Source organism: Phoxinus phoxinus (assembly GCF_949152265.1).
Source record: "Phoxinus phoxinus genome assembly, chromosome: 15".
NCBI lineage: Eukaryota > Metazoa > Chordata > Actinopteri > Cypriniformes > Leuciscidae > Phoxinus > Phoxinus phoxinus.
Window position 1 is genome coordinate 5646066 of NC_136890.1, and position 19758 is coordinate 5665823.

General features: G+C 38.4%; 2 protein-coding genes across 2 annotated transcripts in view; both read left to right on the forward strand.

Moving 5' to 3' along the window:
- The window catches only part of antxr1a (ANTXR cell adhesion molecule 1a), a 326460-nt gene that overhangs the window by 47520 nt on the left and 259182 nt on the right, over window positions 1-19758 (forward strand). The window lies entirely within an intron of this gene.
- The window catches only part of disp3 (dispatched RND transporter family member 3), an 83336-nt gene that overhangs the window by 47029 nt on the left and 16549 nt on the right, over window positions 1-19758 (forward strand). Inside the window, exons 7-15 of the mRNA XM_079638399.1 lie at window positions 3067-3201; window positions 3289-3449; window positions 5375-5514; window positions 6862-6950; window positions 8058-8222; window positions 10624-10785; window positions 15020-15151; window positions 17272-17402; window positions 19556-19729. Of these exons, the coding sequence (XP_079494525.1) occupies window positions 3067-3201; window positions 3289-3449; window positions 5375-5514; window positions 6862-6950; window positions 8058-8222; window positions 10624-10785; window positions 15020-15151; window positions 17272-17402; window positions 19556-19729 (1289 nt within the window). The remainder of the gene's footprint in view (window positions 1-3066; window positions 3202-3288; window positions 3450-5374; window positions 5515-6861; window positions 6951-8057; window positions 8223-10623; window positions 10786-15019; window positions 15152-17271; window positions 17403-19555; window positions 19730-19758) is intronic.

Below are 19758 nucleotides of genomic sequence, written 5' to 3' on the forward strand. Positions count from 1 at the left end.
GATTTCCCACACATTTTGCAGTATGACTTAATAAGCAGTACTCATGTATTCCAGCTATGAGTCTATTAAAAGCACAAGAGGATGCAGACTTGAAGGTGTACTATCTGTGACTTTAGTTGTTGGGCAATTAATCAAGTAAATCGTATTGATTTGGCCGTCTCACAGCTCCACAGCTGCTTTTCTTGGTATATCCAGGTCAATAGTTATACTATTTTTGTCAGGACATTCCTAAAATGAGGCTTATTTTCTCACAGCTGCGGCACCAACATCCGTCTGGATAATGGAAAATGGAACACCACTTTTCCATTTGACATTTTTATAAAAACCTCAATGACGCTTTTTCACGTTATGTAACTTGACCTTTGTGCTTTATCTGTATATCATATAACCTTCCCTGAACCTTCATAATTTATTTACGTGTCTGCTGCACTTGCAATGCGCTACCTTGTTTGAGAAACAATAGAGAGCTCTCGAACGCTGTCGTTCCACTCAGCTCGCGCACCGGTGTGTGACTGTGTGTTACAAAACCTTTAGCACTCTCTGTAGGCCACAGCACTTTTAGTTAATTCAGGGATAAAAGCTTGAAACCACAGAAAACATCTCCTAGTGCGGTAAAGCATATGGGCCAAAAATATCTTGTCAGTTTTGCGATTGCTAATGGTAAGTTCAAAACTTTGGTTTGTAAGAGTGTCGGATATTTTGAATTTGACATTCAGGTCTTGGTGAATTGAAACAGACCTGTCAAGAGGTGCTCGTGTTGGAGAAATTAGCTTGAAGTATTGATTCTAAGTTTATGTAGTTCTTACGGTACAGAGCTATTGTTACTACTGTTGCTACATTGCTGTTTTTTACAGCAGTTTATTGCATGCAACCCTTCATTTTAGTGAAAAGCCTAAATTGGATAGTTGATTTAAATAAACTGATAAAAAAAATAAAATAAAAAGGTTTGCTGATTATTTTGAGTCGGTGCAGCATTTCTAGCAAGATTGTGGAGTAGTGTTACGGCTAGCTCCCATACCGTAACACAAAAAGAGGCCAACAACAAATGCTTAAACAATAATTAAATTTATTGTCAAACAAAGCAAACAGTTATTAAACAAAGAAAAGAAAACCGACGTCTAGGGGAAAAAACACGCGTGTGTGGTTATTAAATAAACAAACAACATCTGACACTAACCAAAACGATAAGAGAGAAAATATATATATAACAAAATGGGTATTAAATGAAAAGGTGGGAGAAAAGTGAGAGACCTCACTCAAAAGTGTACTGATCTTTATACTGACACTCATTGATTGGATATTGAATACACCTGTTGCCCAACTAACACCTGCACTGTGTAGCAGAGCCAGCAGGGGGAAAACAGGTAGGCGTAACAAGTAGCTAAACAAAATTTTGTAAAATGTGCAGTTCATTACTTTTTGCATTTTTGTTTTCAAATTACACCATTGAAATGGTTGGTGTCAGGGTAAGATTCTTTTCCCATCTAAAAAAATTCACCCAATTTTTCACCCTCATTGTTCCAATAAGATTTTCGTTCGTCTTCAAAACACAAATGAAAATATTTGAATGAAATCTGTGCGATTTCTGTCCCTCCATTGACAGTTCATGCAACTACCACTTTGACGCCTAAAAAAAGTTAAAACGAATGAATTGAGTGGTTTAGTCCAAATTATTAGTCCAAATAAACATTCATTAAGTCTTACTTCAGTCATGGTAAACGGAGGCTCGAGCATGTTTGCGTGATGTCAAAGAACCAATGAGGTTCATTCGTGTTATCTTCATTTGTGTTCCGAAGATAAACAAAAGTCTTATGGGTTTGGAACGACATGAGGGTGAGTAATTAATGACTGTTTGTTTGTTTTTTGAACTCTTAAATACTTTCATTCAGGAAGGAAACATTAAATTGATCTGATCAAATATCTGTTTTAAATAAATGCTCTTCTCTTTCCACATTGAACAGCATTTATCTGTTCATCAAAGAATGCATCTCGGTTTCCACAAAAACTGCTGCACAACTGTTTTCAACATTGATAATAATCAGAAATGTTTCTTGAGCAGCAAATCTGAATATTAGAATGATTTCTGAAGGACTACGTGACACTGAAGACTGGAGTAATGATGCTGAAAATTCAGCTTTGATCACAGGAATACTTTTGTTTTTAAATATAGGCTATTAAAATAGTTGTTTTAAATTGTAATACAGTTAGGGTTACTATTACGAAACTGCTCCGAGACTAGAAGGTGAGATCCAAATGCAGCTTTATTATATGGGGCAATCCAGACACGTAATCCAAAGAACAGGCAAGAGGTCAAAGCACTGGTAGGCAGTCCAAACAAAGAAACAAACAAAACAGGCAGGGGTCAGAGGCAAAAGCGTAACCCACAGAACAGGCAAGAAATCCAAAAAACCAAGAGACATGAAACCAGGGAAAATGCTCGGAAATGCAGTGTAACAACATACCTGTACAAAACTTTGCGGAGAGTAAATGAGTGAACAGGGTACAAATAGGCTAGAGAGACTAACAGGGTGACGAGACACAGGTGAATGCGATCAGTGAAGATGAGTCCAGGCAGTGAATTATGGGAAATGTAGTGCGTGGCTGATCGTGACAGTTACAGTATACTACTGTATTTTACAATAATGCCACTTTACTGGATTTTAGATCAAATAAATCCATCCCGAGAAAACATCTTACTGACCCCAAACTTTGGAATGCTAGTGCATATAACTTTTAACTTAATGACTTTTTACATTTATTTTAATTTACTTTCGGTGTAGGCGGTGGCTATTTAAGGTGTTTAAATTGACATTTTTCTACTTTCTAGTTTTATTAATCGTACAGTGTACATTTATAAGTAATAAGTGCTGTAATAAATACTCTTCATATTACCCATGCAATTATTAAATTACATACTGTATATTTTCAAAGAAAATGTGCTTGTGAATAAATAGCTAATTTTGGTAGTAGCTTGTAGTGTTAACAAAAGATCTCTGTCCTTGAACGCTAAAAGTCTCAAGTGTTTTGATCTGGCATTATGCGTCATATCCATTTTGTGTCTCGCAGTGTTTCTGACGTTCTTTGGCTTGGCCAGTATTGGTCTGAGCTGTCTGGTGGCGCTCTTCTTGTATCATGTGGCGTTTGGAGTGAAATACCTCGGCATTCTCAACGGAGTGGCAGCCTTCGTCATCATCGGCATCGGTGAGAATAATAAAAGCCCATGAGCTTTCCACATTATAAATGAACATGTTCTTTGGTCTTACTGTCTTCCTCTGTCTTTCCTTCCAGGTGTGGATGATGTGTTTGTGTTCATAAGTACCTTCAGACAGTCAGCCCACCTGACTTGTTCAATGCAGCGTATGATTTACACAGTAAAGACAGCCGGCAGAGCCACGTTCCTCACGTCCTTCACGACGGCAGCGGCATATGCTGCAAACACCTTCTCACAGGTGCAGTCAGCGGAGCAGGAGAAATAGAAAATCAATTTGCTAACATTTAGACCACCAAGACCACATTTACACTTTCATAGGATTTTATTAAGTTCACTTACAATGCTAGTCAAAGTTTCCTGCAATCAAAACAGTTTGCAGTTTTTCCACTTCTTTGGTGGTTGCAATTAAACAGGCTCTTTTTGCTGCTATACATTTTTTTTAAATCTCTATGTAAATGACCTCTGTTATGATTGGCTAACCTCAACGTACTAACGTAATTCATGTTGGTTGCTTAAAGGCCCCCTGAAATCAAAATGATTTTTTTTTTTTATGAATATGTTAGCCTTAAAGCGGCGCTATGCAGTTTCGGGAATTTCTTCGCTGTATTCCCGCTTTTTGCTCGCAGGTTTCTCTATAGAGCTCCCCCTACAGCTTCGGAATAGATATTTGACAACACTGTCGAACAACTCGTTGGCGACTCTCAGATACCAGAGGCTAGTATATTAACGACATCAAAGCAGACGGGACATTCTTTAAAACGTCGTATTCATTCGGGTTCGAACAGCTTGAGTGAGCACAATAATTACATAATTTTAGCAATTTCTTTTTGCCGTAAAGCAATTCTTTACATCGCGAGAGCTGATATCACGCGATACTTCCTGACGCCGCGTCCGGCGGCCCGCCGGCTCAAAGCTGCAAGTGTGTTTTTCCGCTCACATGCGATAGTGGGGTGCGAAACGACCACCATTCAACCCGAAAAAAGTAATATAACCATTCCAATGAATCCGAAGCTGTTTGGTTAAGGTAAAAATCCTGCATAGTTCACCTTTAAGGTTATGAATAAACTGGTGTGTTCCAAATTAATGGCAAAATTCGCTAAACTTACAGTCTCTCACTTCCGCTAAAATGGATCACAGATTTTTATGACATCACTGCGGACTTCAGCTTCTCATCACATCTTCTGTCCAATCAAACGCTCTCTAGAATCTGAAGCTCCGCCCCCTATGCTATAAACACCACCAGGCCAATACGACCGTTGACACGTCACAGAGCAATATGGGTTGGAGATGTGTGTTCGGATACTCAAACGCTCGAGTTTTATTCCGTTTTCCAGCTGTACGTTGGTTAGGAATGAAATGGCTAGAATTTTTTCACACCTCTATTATTGAATCCAACGTATCATCAGCGCTCGGATTCGCTTCCATGGTGCTGACAAGTACGACGTGCAGTCTGTGAGGTAAACTAAACGCTATTGGCTATTTGAAAAGGGGGAGGAGCCATTCAATATGTCCCGCCTTAGCTTCCTGTTTCAGTGGAAATTACGTCAACGCATCTTACAAAGCTGCGCGTTCCAAGGCACTTCAGTGGGGCTTTAATACACATATGTCGATGTGCTCATGGCCATGACATCAGTACCCGGAAGATTTTTACTAGGACCGTCAATTTTAGACAATAACGTAATACAATTAATTACAAAGAAAAAGTAAAACAATATAAAAAGTAATGCTTTAATCATGACCTGTGATCCTTACATTCTGTATTAAGGGCTTTTTTTCTGCCATCAAAACAAGTTTAAACTTTAAGTGATGTGAGTAAATGAACCAAAGTTCTGCGTGAACTTGCGGATTCGTACGTGACCTCCTACTTTGAAGCTCAAGATCTAACATCAATCAAAAAATAAACACAACTGATGTAATAAGCAGAAAGAACATGTAGAGCAGACAGTCAAACTTTTCTTTATCTTTAAAGAGAGGTCTTATTTTATTCACAGTAGCTTTTGTACCCATTGGGCTTTTATGTTTCTGTCACCATCTCATGTTTATTCAGTAGCGTATTGACGTAACGAGAATCCCACCGGTTAATTTATTTTAAAACATGCAAAGTGAAAAAAATTCTGCCAACACCTGACATGTGACCTTTATCTGTTTTGCATACGTCATTAGATCCCAGCGGTTCATGACTTCGGTCTGTTCATGTCCCTCATTGTGAGCTGCTGCTGGCTTTGGGTGTCCATTCTCATGCCTGCTGCCCTTTGCATCTGGACCCAGTGTGGAGCTGCCCATGGCAACCCCTGTCCCAAATGGTAGAGTTTTTATGTCTTTCCAAATGTCTTTTGAGAAATGTGTATGTTCTTTTCTTTGAATTTTACAACTTTTATCACATTAATTATTCATTATAGGTACAATTGCTTAACTCTCCTTCTTCTGTGGCATACAAAAGAAGATTTTAAGAAATGTACATACAATGGAAGTCAATGGTTACCAAAATTCTTCAAAATATAGTTTATGTTCCGCAGAAGAAAGAAAGACATTCAGGTTTGGAATTAAATGAGAGTGAAACAAATTTCCTTTTTTTGATGAATTGTGCCTTTAAAATCATAGTTCACCAAGAAATTATGTCATCATTAACATCATGTTGTTCCAAACCATGACTTTCTTTCTTCTGCGAAACACACACATTTTAAAATGTTAGTGCTGGTCACTCTTTTCCATGCAATTTCAGTCCATTTAAGTGCCCCATTAGGCTATTTTTAAACGTTTACTTTCAGAGGTCTCCTACAATAGGTTTACAAGCATCCAAGTTCAAAAACACATTCATTTTCTCTTAATATACATTGTAGCATCACATATTTTGTCATAGTATCTGAAACGGTTTGATAAGAGGATTAATTTTCTCTAAGCCCCTCCTTTCCGAGAGCCTACTCTACACTGATTGGTCAGATGTCCTAGTTTGTTGTGATTGGTCAGATGTCCTAGTTTGTTGTGATTGGTCGACCACTTATAGTGTGTTTCGGAAACCGATCGCTCATTAACCATATCTGAATTTCAGCTCTTGATCTTTCTCAGCACTTGATAGACGGTGATACAAACAGTAACCTCATCCTTTAGAAGTGCATCAAAGTGGATTTGCAGAAAACAGTGTCTTCTCAACATGAACAAAACAAACCAAACTCTTCCAGTCTCAGCTGCAACTACACTGTTTGAGGGCGGGGTCAAATTAGACTGTTTGCGGGCAGCCAATGAAGTGCATAGGCTGGTATTATGCAAATTTGTTATATACTGTAGGTAGGAAACAAGAAGTGAGACTGGAGAAGTTAATCCTTTAAATAGTTAGTTGACCCATCACACAACGGATCTGAATGATTTGTTCATGATTCAGACTGATCCAGTTCTCAAGCTAAATTCACTGACAGAGTGATCCATTGGCAGCTTACTGGAGGAAAATATTTTTGGTGAATAACATTTTTGCACGAGTCTCACGGACACTTTTATGGTTCTTTAACATTGTTTTTGAAGGCTGAAAACTTCAGTCCCCATTCATTGCAACTGCATGGAAAAGAGCGAAACAAAGGCATACTGATTTGGAATGACATGAGAGTGAGTGAATGATGACATTAATGGGATTTTTGGGTGAATTATCCCTTTAACAGGTGGACCACACTAACTAAACTGTCCGCCAGCCCTAGTCCCCTCTCAGATGATGATGATGTCGCTCTAATAACTGTAGAACTGGAACCTGGTAAGGATGACTTTATTTTGATAAAAGATTACAAATACAATTTCTTATTTGGAATAATGTGCACCAATGAATCCTTTACTATAAGACCAGGAATATGAAGTAAGGAGGTAAATATTATCTATTTTAATTACCTGTTTATTTTAAAGGGGTCATGACATGGATTTATTTTTTTTATCACTTGAATGTCATGGTTCACTTATAATATTGATAACGTTTTGCACAAAAAACAAAACAAATATATATGCAGAAAAACAATTATTTTCAGCCTTTATTCTGAGCCTTATTCTGTTTTTATTGGGGCGGCTCCTTTAAGTCAGTAAACGCCCACTTATGATTGGCTAACGTCGCTGCATGGGAAACAGCATCAACGCCCACTCAATATTGCACGTGAGTTAGTGTTTAGAAACATTATCCATAAAAAAAACGCAATTTACACACAAAGCATGAATCATTTACGTATGGTTTGTGGTGCAGCTGCTGTCTGATCTGTCAAAAAAAGTTTATTTGCGACTCCATTTGTTCCTCGTTAACAAAACAAAATGCTCCGATCACTTATTTCTGACACTGGGATCCTTCTGAAGTCTGTACAGAGACGCAAACCAGCTGTTGAAACTGGATGTGTCAAAGCAAACGTTCTTTCACTCTTCCATTCATCCTGTTGTCAACAGACTCAAGTGTGTTGAGCATGTCAGAAACTGAACACGCATCTGTATACTGTATCCAGTGTAGACAGCGTCAGTGATTATAATGAGTTTATTTGCTTTTGATGCGACGCTCACATCCAGTGCAGGGAAATATCAGCTGTTAAGCGACTAAACGGCAGTGGGCGGGGCCTATGATGCAATGATGTGTAGCTATTCGTCGATGTCTTGCTCTGGAGGCAGTCATATGCAAATCACACCGATTCCGCAATATCAAAAACGAGCCGTTTTTGTTTATAATGAGTGGACGGTTTAAGCTATGAAACTTGCAGGGTGTTTTAATGGCACAAAGACCTCTTATGTGTCAAAAGATCAAGGCAAATTTGATTTCTCATGACATGACCCCTTTAAAATGAAAATTTTGGTGCATTATCTCAAATTGTAGGATGTCTTGATTTCTGTCCAGGTGTGTATGAGTCTGAATCGGATGCTGCCCTGCTGTCGCTCTCTGTAGACGCTCCTATGTCCGTGTCCTCTGAGGGCAGCGTGGGGGTTGTCAGCGCACACCTTCAGAGGCTCCTGAGACACTGGGTGGCAGAGCCTGTCGTCGACAAACGGAAAACTATCATAGGTCAGTAACTTTTGTGATAATTGGGAACATTTGTGATGATTACCTCAAAAGACGTGATGTGCTTTCACAATACTCACATTAGTTAAGCATCTTTATTAATTTGCTCTCAGGCGCCGACAATCCACTCACAGACTGTTCTGTTCTGTCTGATGTATCATATGTCACGCACAAAACTGCCAGAGCTGGCGGGAACCTTCCACTCTGATTGGCTGGTTTATGTGCTACTTTTTGAAGTTGTGGTGCACAGGCTTTCATCAGTCTCTCTGAATCCAAAGCTTGATTTGCTAACGTTTGTGAGTTTCATGTAAAATATCATATAAGAGTTTAATTTGAGACATTTGATAGGATGTAAAAGATATATCCTTGAGTGCACATCACTTTGTGTGCAGTGTTACAGCACTTCACATAAAAACAAACTTTTGCTACTTTTCCCTTGTGAAAAAGAAGTATACTTTAGCAATTAAATGCACTTATTTTTCACAAGAGTGTTACATGGACAGTTCTTGGCCAAAATAAGCTGCATCGTGAACCAGACTGTTAGGAATTTACTATTCTGTTTCCTGCAACATATCTATACGCTCTCTATAGTATGTATGAATAGTATGCACATTTTCTGTATGCATAAAATGATTGGATGACTTAATACACTTGTCAAAATGTGCGCAACAGAGCATGGGATACCATATACCGCAGTGTGATGGATGAACCGATAATATCAGCTAGATTATTTGACCAGACTGCCAAATGTGGAGACATTTTTTATAGGCTGTAATAACTCGACACCGTTTATTGAATTAAACATGCAATGCAATGAGGTCATGTGACTACAATGTTTGCATAGTACATTGCACAAGGTTGAATAGTGTAGAATAATGTTTAAACTGATTTGCTAATTATTTAAAAATATTTTGCAATATATAATACATACTGTGCTGTTTTAATGTAGGCTACTAACATTCTGTATACTGCCTACTCTTTCTTAAAATATAGTACATTTTGAACACAGTCAAGAACATTTGAAGACTTCAGATGCAAAAGCCTCTAAGTGCCATCTGACATTTTCTTCAAAAATGAGCATTTTTATCAAGCTCGTATATTTAGGTTCAGTAATTTCCCTTTAATGACAAATAATAGGTAATTTTCATTGCCATTAAAGTGAAACAACTGAACATAAACATACAAGCTTGATCAAAATTATCATTCTAGAAGAGAATTTCAGATGGCACTTAGAAGCTTTTACATCTGAACTCTTCATTTACATATAAACTCGGAAATTAACATTATACTGTATGTTTTCTTTAATAGAATTTTGACGTCCTTTTGGCAGTTTGATGAAAGGGTCAAGTCAAGTGCATTGTGGGATGCAGTACTGATGAGTTGTTCTCTGGTGATATACTGCGTATATTTAGTACATCATTTAGATATTATGCATAACCATACAAAAAATAATGTGAGTAGTATGCTCTAAATATCTCACCAGAAGTGTTGTTATTGTTAACTAAAACTGAAATCAGAACTAAAACTATATTGGCAACTAACTGCATTATGCATTATTTATTCTGACTCATGTATTATGTATTAATTTGCTTGTTTTCTGCTTTGAGTATAAGCAAGGCACATTGCAAATTAAATGTATTTTTATTATTAATAAAAATGACAAAAGCACACAACAAAATGACTAAAACTTAAGCTAATATTATTAAATATGAACAAATACTGTAATATAAATAATACTAAAATAACAATCATTACCGGTATTTACTTTGTAACTAAATCAGGATTGTCTATTTAAATGTATTTTAAGAATATACCTTTATATAAGAACTAGAAGAATGGTTGATTGCTTACACAGGTATGATAAATGATTATCCAAAAAACGAACAAAGAGTAAAGTAGCGAACTCGTGCGAGTCAGATTCAGATTTTTCTGCTAATGTACACACAATTTGTGCATGAGTAAGATGAAACATTTCCTGGCTGTTTTGCTTCAGACTCCCTGTAATTTGTTTCTTATTCTCAAGGTCAGTCTATTCACATTTTAAACAAAAGAGCTATGAACTGCATCTCTTCCGTATGCGTCTGCGACAATGCAATTAAGCTCGTATTAGCATGGTGGGGTGTACCAAGAAATTTCAACAAACGCCTATTGTGTATATGCATATTTATGCAGCTGTATGCATGTCAATAAGCTAAATTAGAGCCAGGTTTCTCCCAGTCCACCACTGCTCTTTCCTCTTATTAGCCGAGCAGCCTGAGCAGTGTTGAAACAACGGCAGTATAATTATAGACTTAATACAGTCATGCATAATGTAGCAGGAAGCATTTAAAACCCAGCATTAGCTTGTTGTGAGAAACATCCTCCCCCATCCACATAGCACATCTAATCCTGTCTGGTTTTTCAGGTGTGTATGTTCTGGTTCTGCTGGGATCGGTGTGTTGCTGTTGTCTCCTGCGGCCGGCCAGTCACGCGCCTGTGCTGTTCCACAGAGACACCAACCTACAGACACTGCTGGACCTGCGCAGTAACCTGAGCGCTCAGGGGATCGCCTGCCATATGTGCTCGGGTGGGCCTTCTAACCGTGCACTCTCGCGGGTCATAGAAAACGATCGCTTGACTCATTGGTGCTGCGTTATTTAATTAGACTACAGATTTTCTGCTCATGGCAAGATACAGTAGATGAAGGCAGCGGGCAATGAGCCGAAACATGAGTAGAGACAAATATTTGTGTGTCAGGAAATAGCTTTCATCAATACGCCATTACGTAAGGAATAATATCTGCTTTGCACCAGGGTCTAGTGTCACCCACAAGGGCTTCATTTTTTGTTGTTATGATTGGCTGGCTGTACATTATCCATCACACAGGAGACATGAAACTACTAGCTTTGGAAGAAATTGTTTTTATAACAATGATCAATTATACTGTTTAGCAAAAATATGCAACCACAGAATGCCATCAATTGACCAGAATGTAACAAAAACATTATAATGATTAAACTAGCAGTTGTTATACATTCAGTTATAAATATGTGAAAACGTAAGTTTCGACATTGAAAATCTGAGATTCAAAATCTTGAACATTTTGAAATATGTAAAATAATGAAATATAAAACAAATTTGCCATCCTGTCTCATATCCTGACAAATTAAAGTGGTAAAAAGGCCCAAAAATATACACTATATGGACAAAAGTATTTGGACCCCTGACCATTACACCAACAGGAACTGCAATAATACTGCATTTCTAAATTCATTAATTCATTGATTGCTCCTTATATGACCTTTTAGGGTCATAAGGCTGAGCCCATCCCAGTTTATGCAATCTAAATACATTGACAATAGCTCCTTTCACACTGGGTAGTTCTAGGAGCTTAGTTATAGGAACTAGCCAGGGGTGCGTTTCCCGTACAACTATATAGCTCACTGCTTAACTACCAAAGTATGATGCATCGTTGGAGAAATCAACTAGCTCGTCACGACTGTTTCCCGAAACCGTATGTCGCAAAGTATCGTTCAACCACGCTGGTTTATGACGTCTCGCACGTGGTGGACTAATAAATTATTTTAATTAATCTGTTTGAGATCGAATTAACGCTAGATTTTGTCATATAAGTTACAGACATGGCATCTGAAGACCATTTCTAATTTTTCTCAGTTATTTTGCTTTATTACCAGACTCAATATTTGGCTCGTTCTTACATAGTAGAGCGCGTTCGCACATGCGCAGTCTTCAAAAACGGTGTTTTAAATCTCTTGACAAACTAAAAGACGTAAATTACATTTGTATGTATTCTAAATAAATAACACGGGTTGTACTGAATGTCAGCTTGCTTATTTTGCTAAAGATAAGGATTTATTCAGTCTACATCTCATGTAAACTAGAAACTATGCTTCTAACCACAGCTCGAGAGCAGTCGTTCCAACCACACAAGTTTGCGATGCTGTTTGCGAACGTTCGTTGGAACGATGGTTTCGGGAAACACCAAATCGTTGAACTATGCTGATAACGACGGAACTTGCGACCATAGTTGGCTAACGATGCTTTCGGGAAACGCACCCCAGGGTGGTTCCCAGTGAATTGTGCTCTCCAAGCGCCATTTTCCTGGTTGCATTTGCACCGCCAGTAGGAACTCTGAAGTGACCTAAGCTGGGCTTGTTGATGTGACTTTTATTTTGAAGGCACTTAGAATGGCAGAGCCTGAACACACAGCGCTCCCATTCTCCATCATTCATAAGGTTTCGCTCTGTTTACCAGTCCTGTCTAATACATTATTAGATATAACTGTTATACAAAGAAAGTAGACATTTGCTGTGTGGTTGTTGCTAGCTGAGCAGAAGTACATAATCATGTTTAGCTTTATCCAAAGTTACGTTGGATTTTCTCCATGGCGTAAAGGTTGAGAGGTCCATCTATCACTGTTTTCCATGTTTGTAGAGTTAGTTTGTGGAGTAAATATATAGGCTATAAACTGTTTATGTACATGGCTTTTTTTTAAATGGCGTGTGCTGGTGTTTCGTGTGCGTGTTGCTTGCCGGTATTGAGAATAGAATCCACACCTTCAGGTTACAAGTCCGACTCTTTAACCATTAGGCCACAACTACCCCTTTGCAGCCATAACAGCTTCCACTCTTCTGGGAAGGCTCTCCACAAAAAGTTTCTCTGGGAATTTTTGCCCATTCATCCAGTGTGAGGTCAGACACTGATGTTGGATGAGAAGGCCTGGCTCGCAGTTCTCCTTTCCAGTTCATCCCAAAGTGTTTGATGGGGTTGAGGTCAGGGCTCTGTGTGGGCCAGTCAAGCTCTTCCACACCAAACTCATCCGACCATGTCTTTATGGACCTTGCTTACATGGGGCACAGTCATGCTGGAATAGAAAAGCGCCAAACTGTTCCCACAAAGTTGGAAGCATAAGGAGTCTAGCCCAACCCCTTATAAACAGCCCAATACCATTATCCCTCCTTCACCAAACTTTACAGTTGGCACAATGAGGTCAGGCAGGCAACATTCTCCTGGCATCTGGTAAACTCCATGAATCAAAGCATGATGTATCACTCAGAACACGTTTCCACTTCTCCAGAGTCCAGTGGCTGCGTGCTGTACATCACTCAATCTGACGTTTGGCATTGCATTTGGTGATGTGAGGTTTGCATGCAGCTGCTCGGCCATGGAAACCCATTCCATGAGGCTCCCGTCGCACAGTTTTTGTGCTTATATTAATGCCAGGGCAAGTTTGGAACTCTTCAGCTATGGAATCAACAGAGTGTTGGCGACTTTTAAAGGGTTAGTTCATCCCAAAAATGAAAATCATCCCATAATATACTCGCCCTCAAGCCAAGAGTGAACTCTGACCCGACGCATGACGTATTGACGAACGCGGAAGCGCAGAAGATAGAGTAGAACAAAACACCGGTTACGAATTAGAAGTCTAAAAGGAGAATTTTTTAAAGAGAAATGTGGGACAAGCTTGAGTTCGTTGCTCAGCTCTATTTGTTGAACTGCGAGAGACGTCAACTCTCACCTAAGCTTATGCTACTCCTACATCCTATGTCATGGATGCGCTTTTGGGGCTTCAAAATCTAGGGTACCATTCACTCCCATTATAAAGCTTGGAAGAGCCAGGATATGCTTTAATATAACTCTGATTGTGTTTGGCTGAAAGAAAAAAAGTCACATAGACCTATGATGGCTTGAGGGTGAGTAAATTATGGGATAATTTTTGGGTGAACTGGCCCTTTAAGCATCTTGTGCCTCAGCACTCAGGGACCCCGCTCTGTGACTTTATGTGGTCAGAGTTGTTGTTGTTCCTAAATGTTTCCACTTCTCGATAATACCATTTACAGTTGACCTTGAAGTATCTAGCAGGAATGCCATTTCACAAACTGACTTATTGCAAAGGAGGCATCTTATCACAATAACACGTTTGAATTCCCTGAGCTCTTCAGAACGACCTATTTCAGAAGGACCTATTTTTTAAGGTTAGGTGCTTGATTTTACACATTTTACACATGTGACAATGAATCTGATTGAAACACCAGAAATAATTAATCAAGCGGTGTGTCACAATAGTTTTGTCCAAATAGTGTTTTTCTAACTTTTTGAATATTTGTAATATTTAATGTCCAATCAAGTCTGGTCTGGGGTCAGTAAGATTTTTTTTAAGAAAAAAATATTTTACATTCAGCAAAGATGCATTACATTGATCAAAAGTGAATGAAATATATATATATATATATATATATATATATATATATATATATATATATATATATATATATAAAAAAAAGAATTCACATAAATGTTGTTCTTTTGAACTTTCTCTACATCAAAAAATGGTAAAATCTTCAAAAGTATCATGGTTTCCACAAAAAATTAAGATGAATAGATTAATTGTAATAATATTTCACTATATTACTGTACTGTATTTTTGATCAAATAAATGTAGCCTTGGGGAGCAGAAGATATTTATTTTAGAAACATTAAAAAAACGTTACCGACCCCAAACCTTTGAACAGTAGTGTACATGTAGTGTATGTTGCATACTGCTAATGTTGCTCATGTACAATTATGATATCAAATGAGAATAGCATGGTGATGTGATAAATGCTACGATTAACATAGTTGTGTGGTACTGCACACACAGATTCAACACATTCAACACAGTACTACAATAATAATAGTACTAATGCTAATACTACAATGGCACATGCCTACAAATTCCACTGACTAGCTATATATTTAAGACATAACAAAAAAAATAAACCGGCAAAGACTGACATGTCTGACCTCTCTGTGTCTCTCAGGTGTTTTTATGGAGCGACCTCATAATCTTCACAGTGCTGCTGATTTCACAAGCTCTACCTCAGGGAACCATCCCACAATTCCCTCAAACCAGTCCAAACCAGCATCCAACAGCACCGCACAGACGCTCGCAGGTTTGTTTTTCTGCTCTTCTGGGAGGAACGGCTGGAAAAACACTGACACCTGTTTTATCAAAACTTAATCAGTCTTTGATGCATTCCCCGCTGCAATAACCAGGTCATACTGTACCAGCGAGTGTTGTCACGCTGTTAAACTGGGTTCAGAACATGGGTTAATCTGCTCACCCCACCAGCTTAGTTAAGGGGTTTTACTGGCTCTAACCAGGTTGGCCAAGATGGAAAGTGGTTTGCAACATTTTTTTTGTGTCCAGCCATGTGTCTATCCATTATCCAGTTCAAAACACTTCCATCAAATAAAATATGTTATTGTCTTCTTCACTATGGTTTTACAGTACGTCCTCCTGTGTCATGCCAGAGTAAATGTTCTAATGTTTCAAGCCTTATTCTTTTGCAAGAAGTTAATATTTACGGTAGTTAAAGTCCCCATGTGGTGAAAATTAAGCTTTTAATGTTGTTTTATATGTCAGTGTTTTTAATATGCTTTAAGACAAACCATGTGTAAGTCGACAGCATTGCTGAGTATTTTCTCCTTAAAACTCCAGTGAACCAAAGACAGTCTCAAAAACATGGTTTGAAATCGCTGGTGTTTCTGACGTCACAAACTACCTTCTGGATCTCTGAGCTGGTGTGAGTGAGTGGAGGCGGGGCTCATTTGCATATGCATAGAACCACGTATACTAAATGAGGCAAGAGTGTAGAATAACATTCAAGCTATTTTAAGGCATGAAGAATTTTTTTTTTTTTCAAGGAAAAAACGTTTGAATATGTAATTTTGGTGATCAAATTTTAGGGATCAAATGAATTTAACTACAGGGGGACTTTAAATATTGCTTCCAGTGACCCTGGTGTTCTCAACTGATCAACTATCAGTTATCTACCATATACTGCAACTTACCTAACAAAGTCCCTTCAAAGGAATAGTTCGCCCAAAAAATGGCCCGGCCCAGTTTGGTTACCCATATTCTTAAAGGAGAACTCCGGTCAATTTTAACATTGAGCTACATTTTTTGTAAATTTGGAGTGCTGTCAATACAGAGAACAACGACAAAAATCGGTGTTGCCTAAACCGTGTTATCCTCTTTTTAAAATTTGAAAGTTTAGATCACGCGCGTGAACTCGACAATCGACTACTTTGGACTTCGACCGAAAACAGGATGTAAATACAGGTCTGTGCACTGGCTGAAATAACATTTTTATTCATATCTTTCACATCTACTGCAGTCAGATTCACTCGTGTTCACTCTGAAGGAATCACTCAACATGGCTGGGCACTTGTACGACACATCAAGGATGTTAAGAGACTAAAAGTAGGTTTATAACGTGCCCCATTGAAGTCAACAGGGTGCAAATTTTAAAAAGAGGATAACACGGTGTAGGCAACACCGATTTTTGGCGTTGTTCTCTGTATTGACAGCACTCCAAATTTACACAAAAATGAGCTCAATGTTAAAGTTCTCCTTTAAAAATGTCTTCTTTTGTCTATATTCCCACAATCAATTAACTTAATGAGCTGTGAAAACCAAAGTTTGGATGTTTTCTTAACTGCAATGGATTTTTGAAATAAAACAAGTCTGTTATTATGTCTTTCCTCCCTGAACTGTGGCTGCAGTATCTAATTGAAGATATTTCACTTTAAATCGTCCCCTTACCAGTCGTAAAAAAAAAATTGGGAGGACCATGTCACGGGCAACATATTCATATAAAACATCACCGCTTTTACGAGCTCTCTCACATTTAACTCTTCTCCCGTGAAATCACAAAATAAAATTAAAACAAATGCATCCCATTGTTGATCTACGTCCACTGACATGCTGTTGCAAGTTTTATTGGTTTATAAAATAATCTATTAAATCCAAATTAACTTTTTGTGTCCATGGCTATTAGTTCTGAGGTCATAAAAGCTAGTGCACTCATAAACATTGACAAAGTTTTAGTAGAAATACAATATATGCCAAACATAATGGCTAATACCGCCTAGCACAAAGGGTCAAGGGTTGTCAGTCAGTTGATAAGTTTTCACAAAAACATTATTTTTGACCTCAAGCACTACCTTTTCAAAAGTTTAGGGTTGTTACGATTGTTTTTATGTTTTTGTCTCTTCTAAAATTCTGCAGGTGGTCTCCTTACCGTCTATGTGTTTATACTGGAGATGGGCTCTGCTGTTCCTCTATATCGCTATTCACTCAGTGCTAGTGTACCTGCACCCTGGCAAGCATCACCGGCCGGGGATGTGCCATTCTTTCAGGTCTGTATAGGGCCACACACACACACACACACACACACACACACACACACACACACACACACACACACACACACACACACACAGATAAACACCTGGACTGCGTGCCGTTCAGGAGAGAATTCAGAATGCCTTTAAATTCAGGTTCCCTTTCAGTCGGTCACATTCGACTTACGTCTCCGGTCCCTCCTTCAGGGAACGAGGGTTACACAACCGAGACGTTCTGTTCCTGAATATGAGTTAAATTTGAATTAAGGCAAATTATGCACAAATATATTTGGGATTTAAGAAAGCAGAATTAAATTTACTATGAAAAACATACCAGTGTTATTTTAGGATTATTTAGAATCTAAATATTACTAAACACTGGTATGTTTAAATTCATAGAGAGTGAATTTAATTCTACTTTAAAAGCTAATTCAAAATATGAATAAATACTATGATAGCTACTAAAATGGTATCTCAAATTTACTCATATTTTGAATTGGCTTTTATTTGAATATTTTTTCATTTTCATTTTAGTTTAAGGTTTGGTAATTTTGTTAAGTGCTTATGTAATTTTTATTAGGGGCGAAGCACAGAAGGTATGTAGGCACCTTATCTATCTGTTAGGGTTCTTATTATTTGGGCCCAAGCACCAAATGCACCCTATGACGTAATTTTCCATCATTCATTTTTTTTCCGCCATTTTGAATTTTATGAAAAATCTTTTCGAATTCCTCCTAGATCCTTGCTATGATTTTTTATGAATTTAATCGAATTGGATCAGACCATGCCAACAAAAAGTAATGGATTTCAAGTTGATTTGTCAAACCATTCTTGAATAACTCACGAACGAATTTGACAAAAAGTACATCAAAGTGGATGTGAGGCTATATGTCCGCAATGCTTTAGCATATTCACACCAAACTTGGTTGTGTGTTATGACGACTATAACGACTATTTTTGTGCAGTTTTTGCCATTTTCCGGCTTCGTACTTAACAAACTCATCCTACAGTTTTGATATGATCCTCTTCAAATTTGTCCTGTCCTGGACACATGACCATGCTAATATTCGGTTATAGTAATAGCGCCACCTGCTGGTAGCAGGAAGTGTGGCAAATACAAATGACTAACATAGTCCTCCTATATTTACATACTGCTCACCATGCTCTGTTTTCCTAAAGCCGCCGGGTGGCGGTGGCACGGGTGCGAGGGCCCTTTTCATCGCTGCTTGCAGCTTTAATTTTTCCTTAATTTTAATCTGAAACAAATGTGGTGCAACGATTTGTGCAGCAAAAACAAAACCTGTTTTGTGGGTTTATCAAATATTTTAACAGTATTGAAATATGTCTGATTGGTTGATCAGATTTTACATACAAGTTAATAATTAGTGAAATTAATAATGCTTTCTATTACTCTTGTGTTTAAAGGCCCGTTCACACCAATAACGATGACCATAATGATGACCATAATGACAACTTTATTAGTGTCCACACCTAAGTGATTCCAACGATACCGTTGCTTTGTGTTGTTATAGTTGGTGTGGACACTGCTACTCTTTTATTTTTAGACCTTTATCTTTAGCGTTATCGTCTTTGGTGTGAACGGGCCTTAACTAATGCAATTTCTCTGTTGTGCAACTGTTGAATTTCTCTGAATTGCAGTTCAGTTCCTGTCATTCCAGTTCAACATCCTGTGAGCCGAGGTCAATTCAATTTATATTCAAACGAATGAATTGGGAAAAAGCTCATTATTTTACATTTCCATTTCCACACAGAGGCTTTCATGATTGCCAGTGTATTTACTATATTAAGCAAAGAAAAATAAACGATGGTTTACTGGAGCACAAGCAGTTTTGTCGAGAGACAGCTGTGATAAGCCATTTTCTGGAAAACATAATTGTGGTTGGCAAATGTGTTTTTCACATTGCTTATTACTTCACAACACAGACAAAAACCATTACCGCCTGTTTGCTAATGCCTCAGTGAAAAAACAAAGCTTGCAATGTACACAACCTATTGCGACGCCTCGGGAATTCCATCATCCACGGAGGAATTTGCGCAGCGAATGTCTGTGGCGTGTGTTTGCATCACCTCAGCACGCTTCAATTGCCCTTATAGCCCCATTCCATCTGAGCTGACAAACACTGATCGATGTGTTGTCACGGTAACAGGCCTACAGCAGTCCCCATAGCAACTTCAGCACGCGGATGACCGTGTGTGTGTCTCACGCCTATCACCCCCGCCCTCGCTGGATGCTCACACTGCGGTCATGTGACGGCAGCCGCCGCTGGAGATCAGAGTTTGAGTTCTACGTGGCTTCGGTTGAGCAGCAACACAGCAGGCGAGTGTGATGTTCGCAGATGAGCCGTGACTG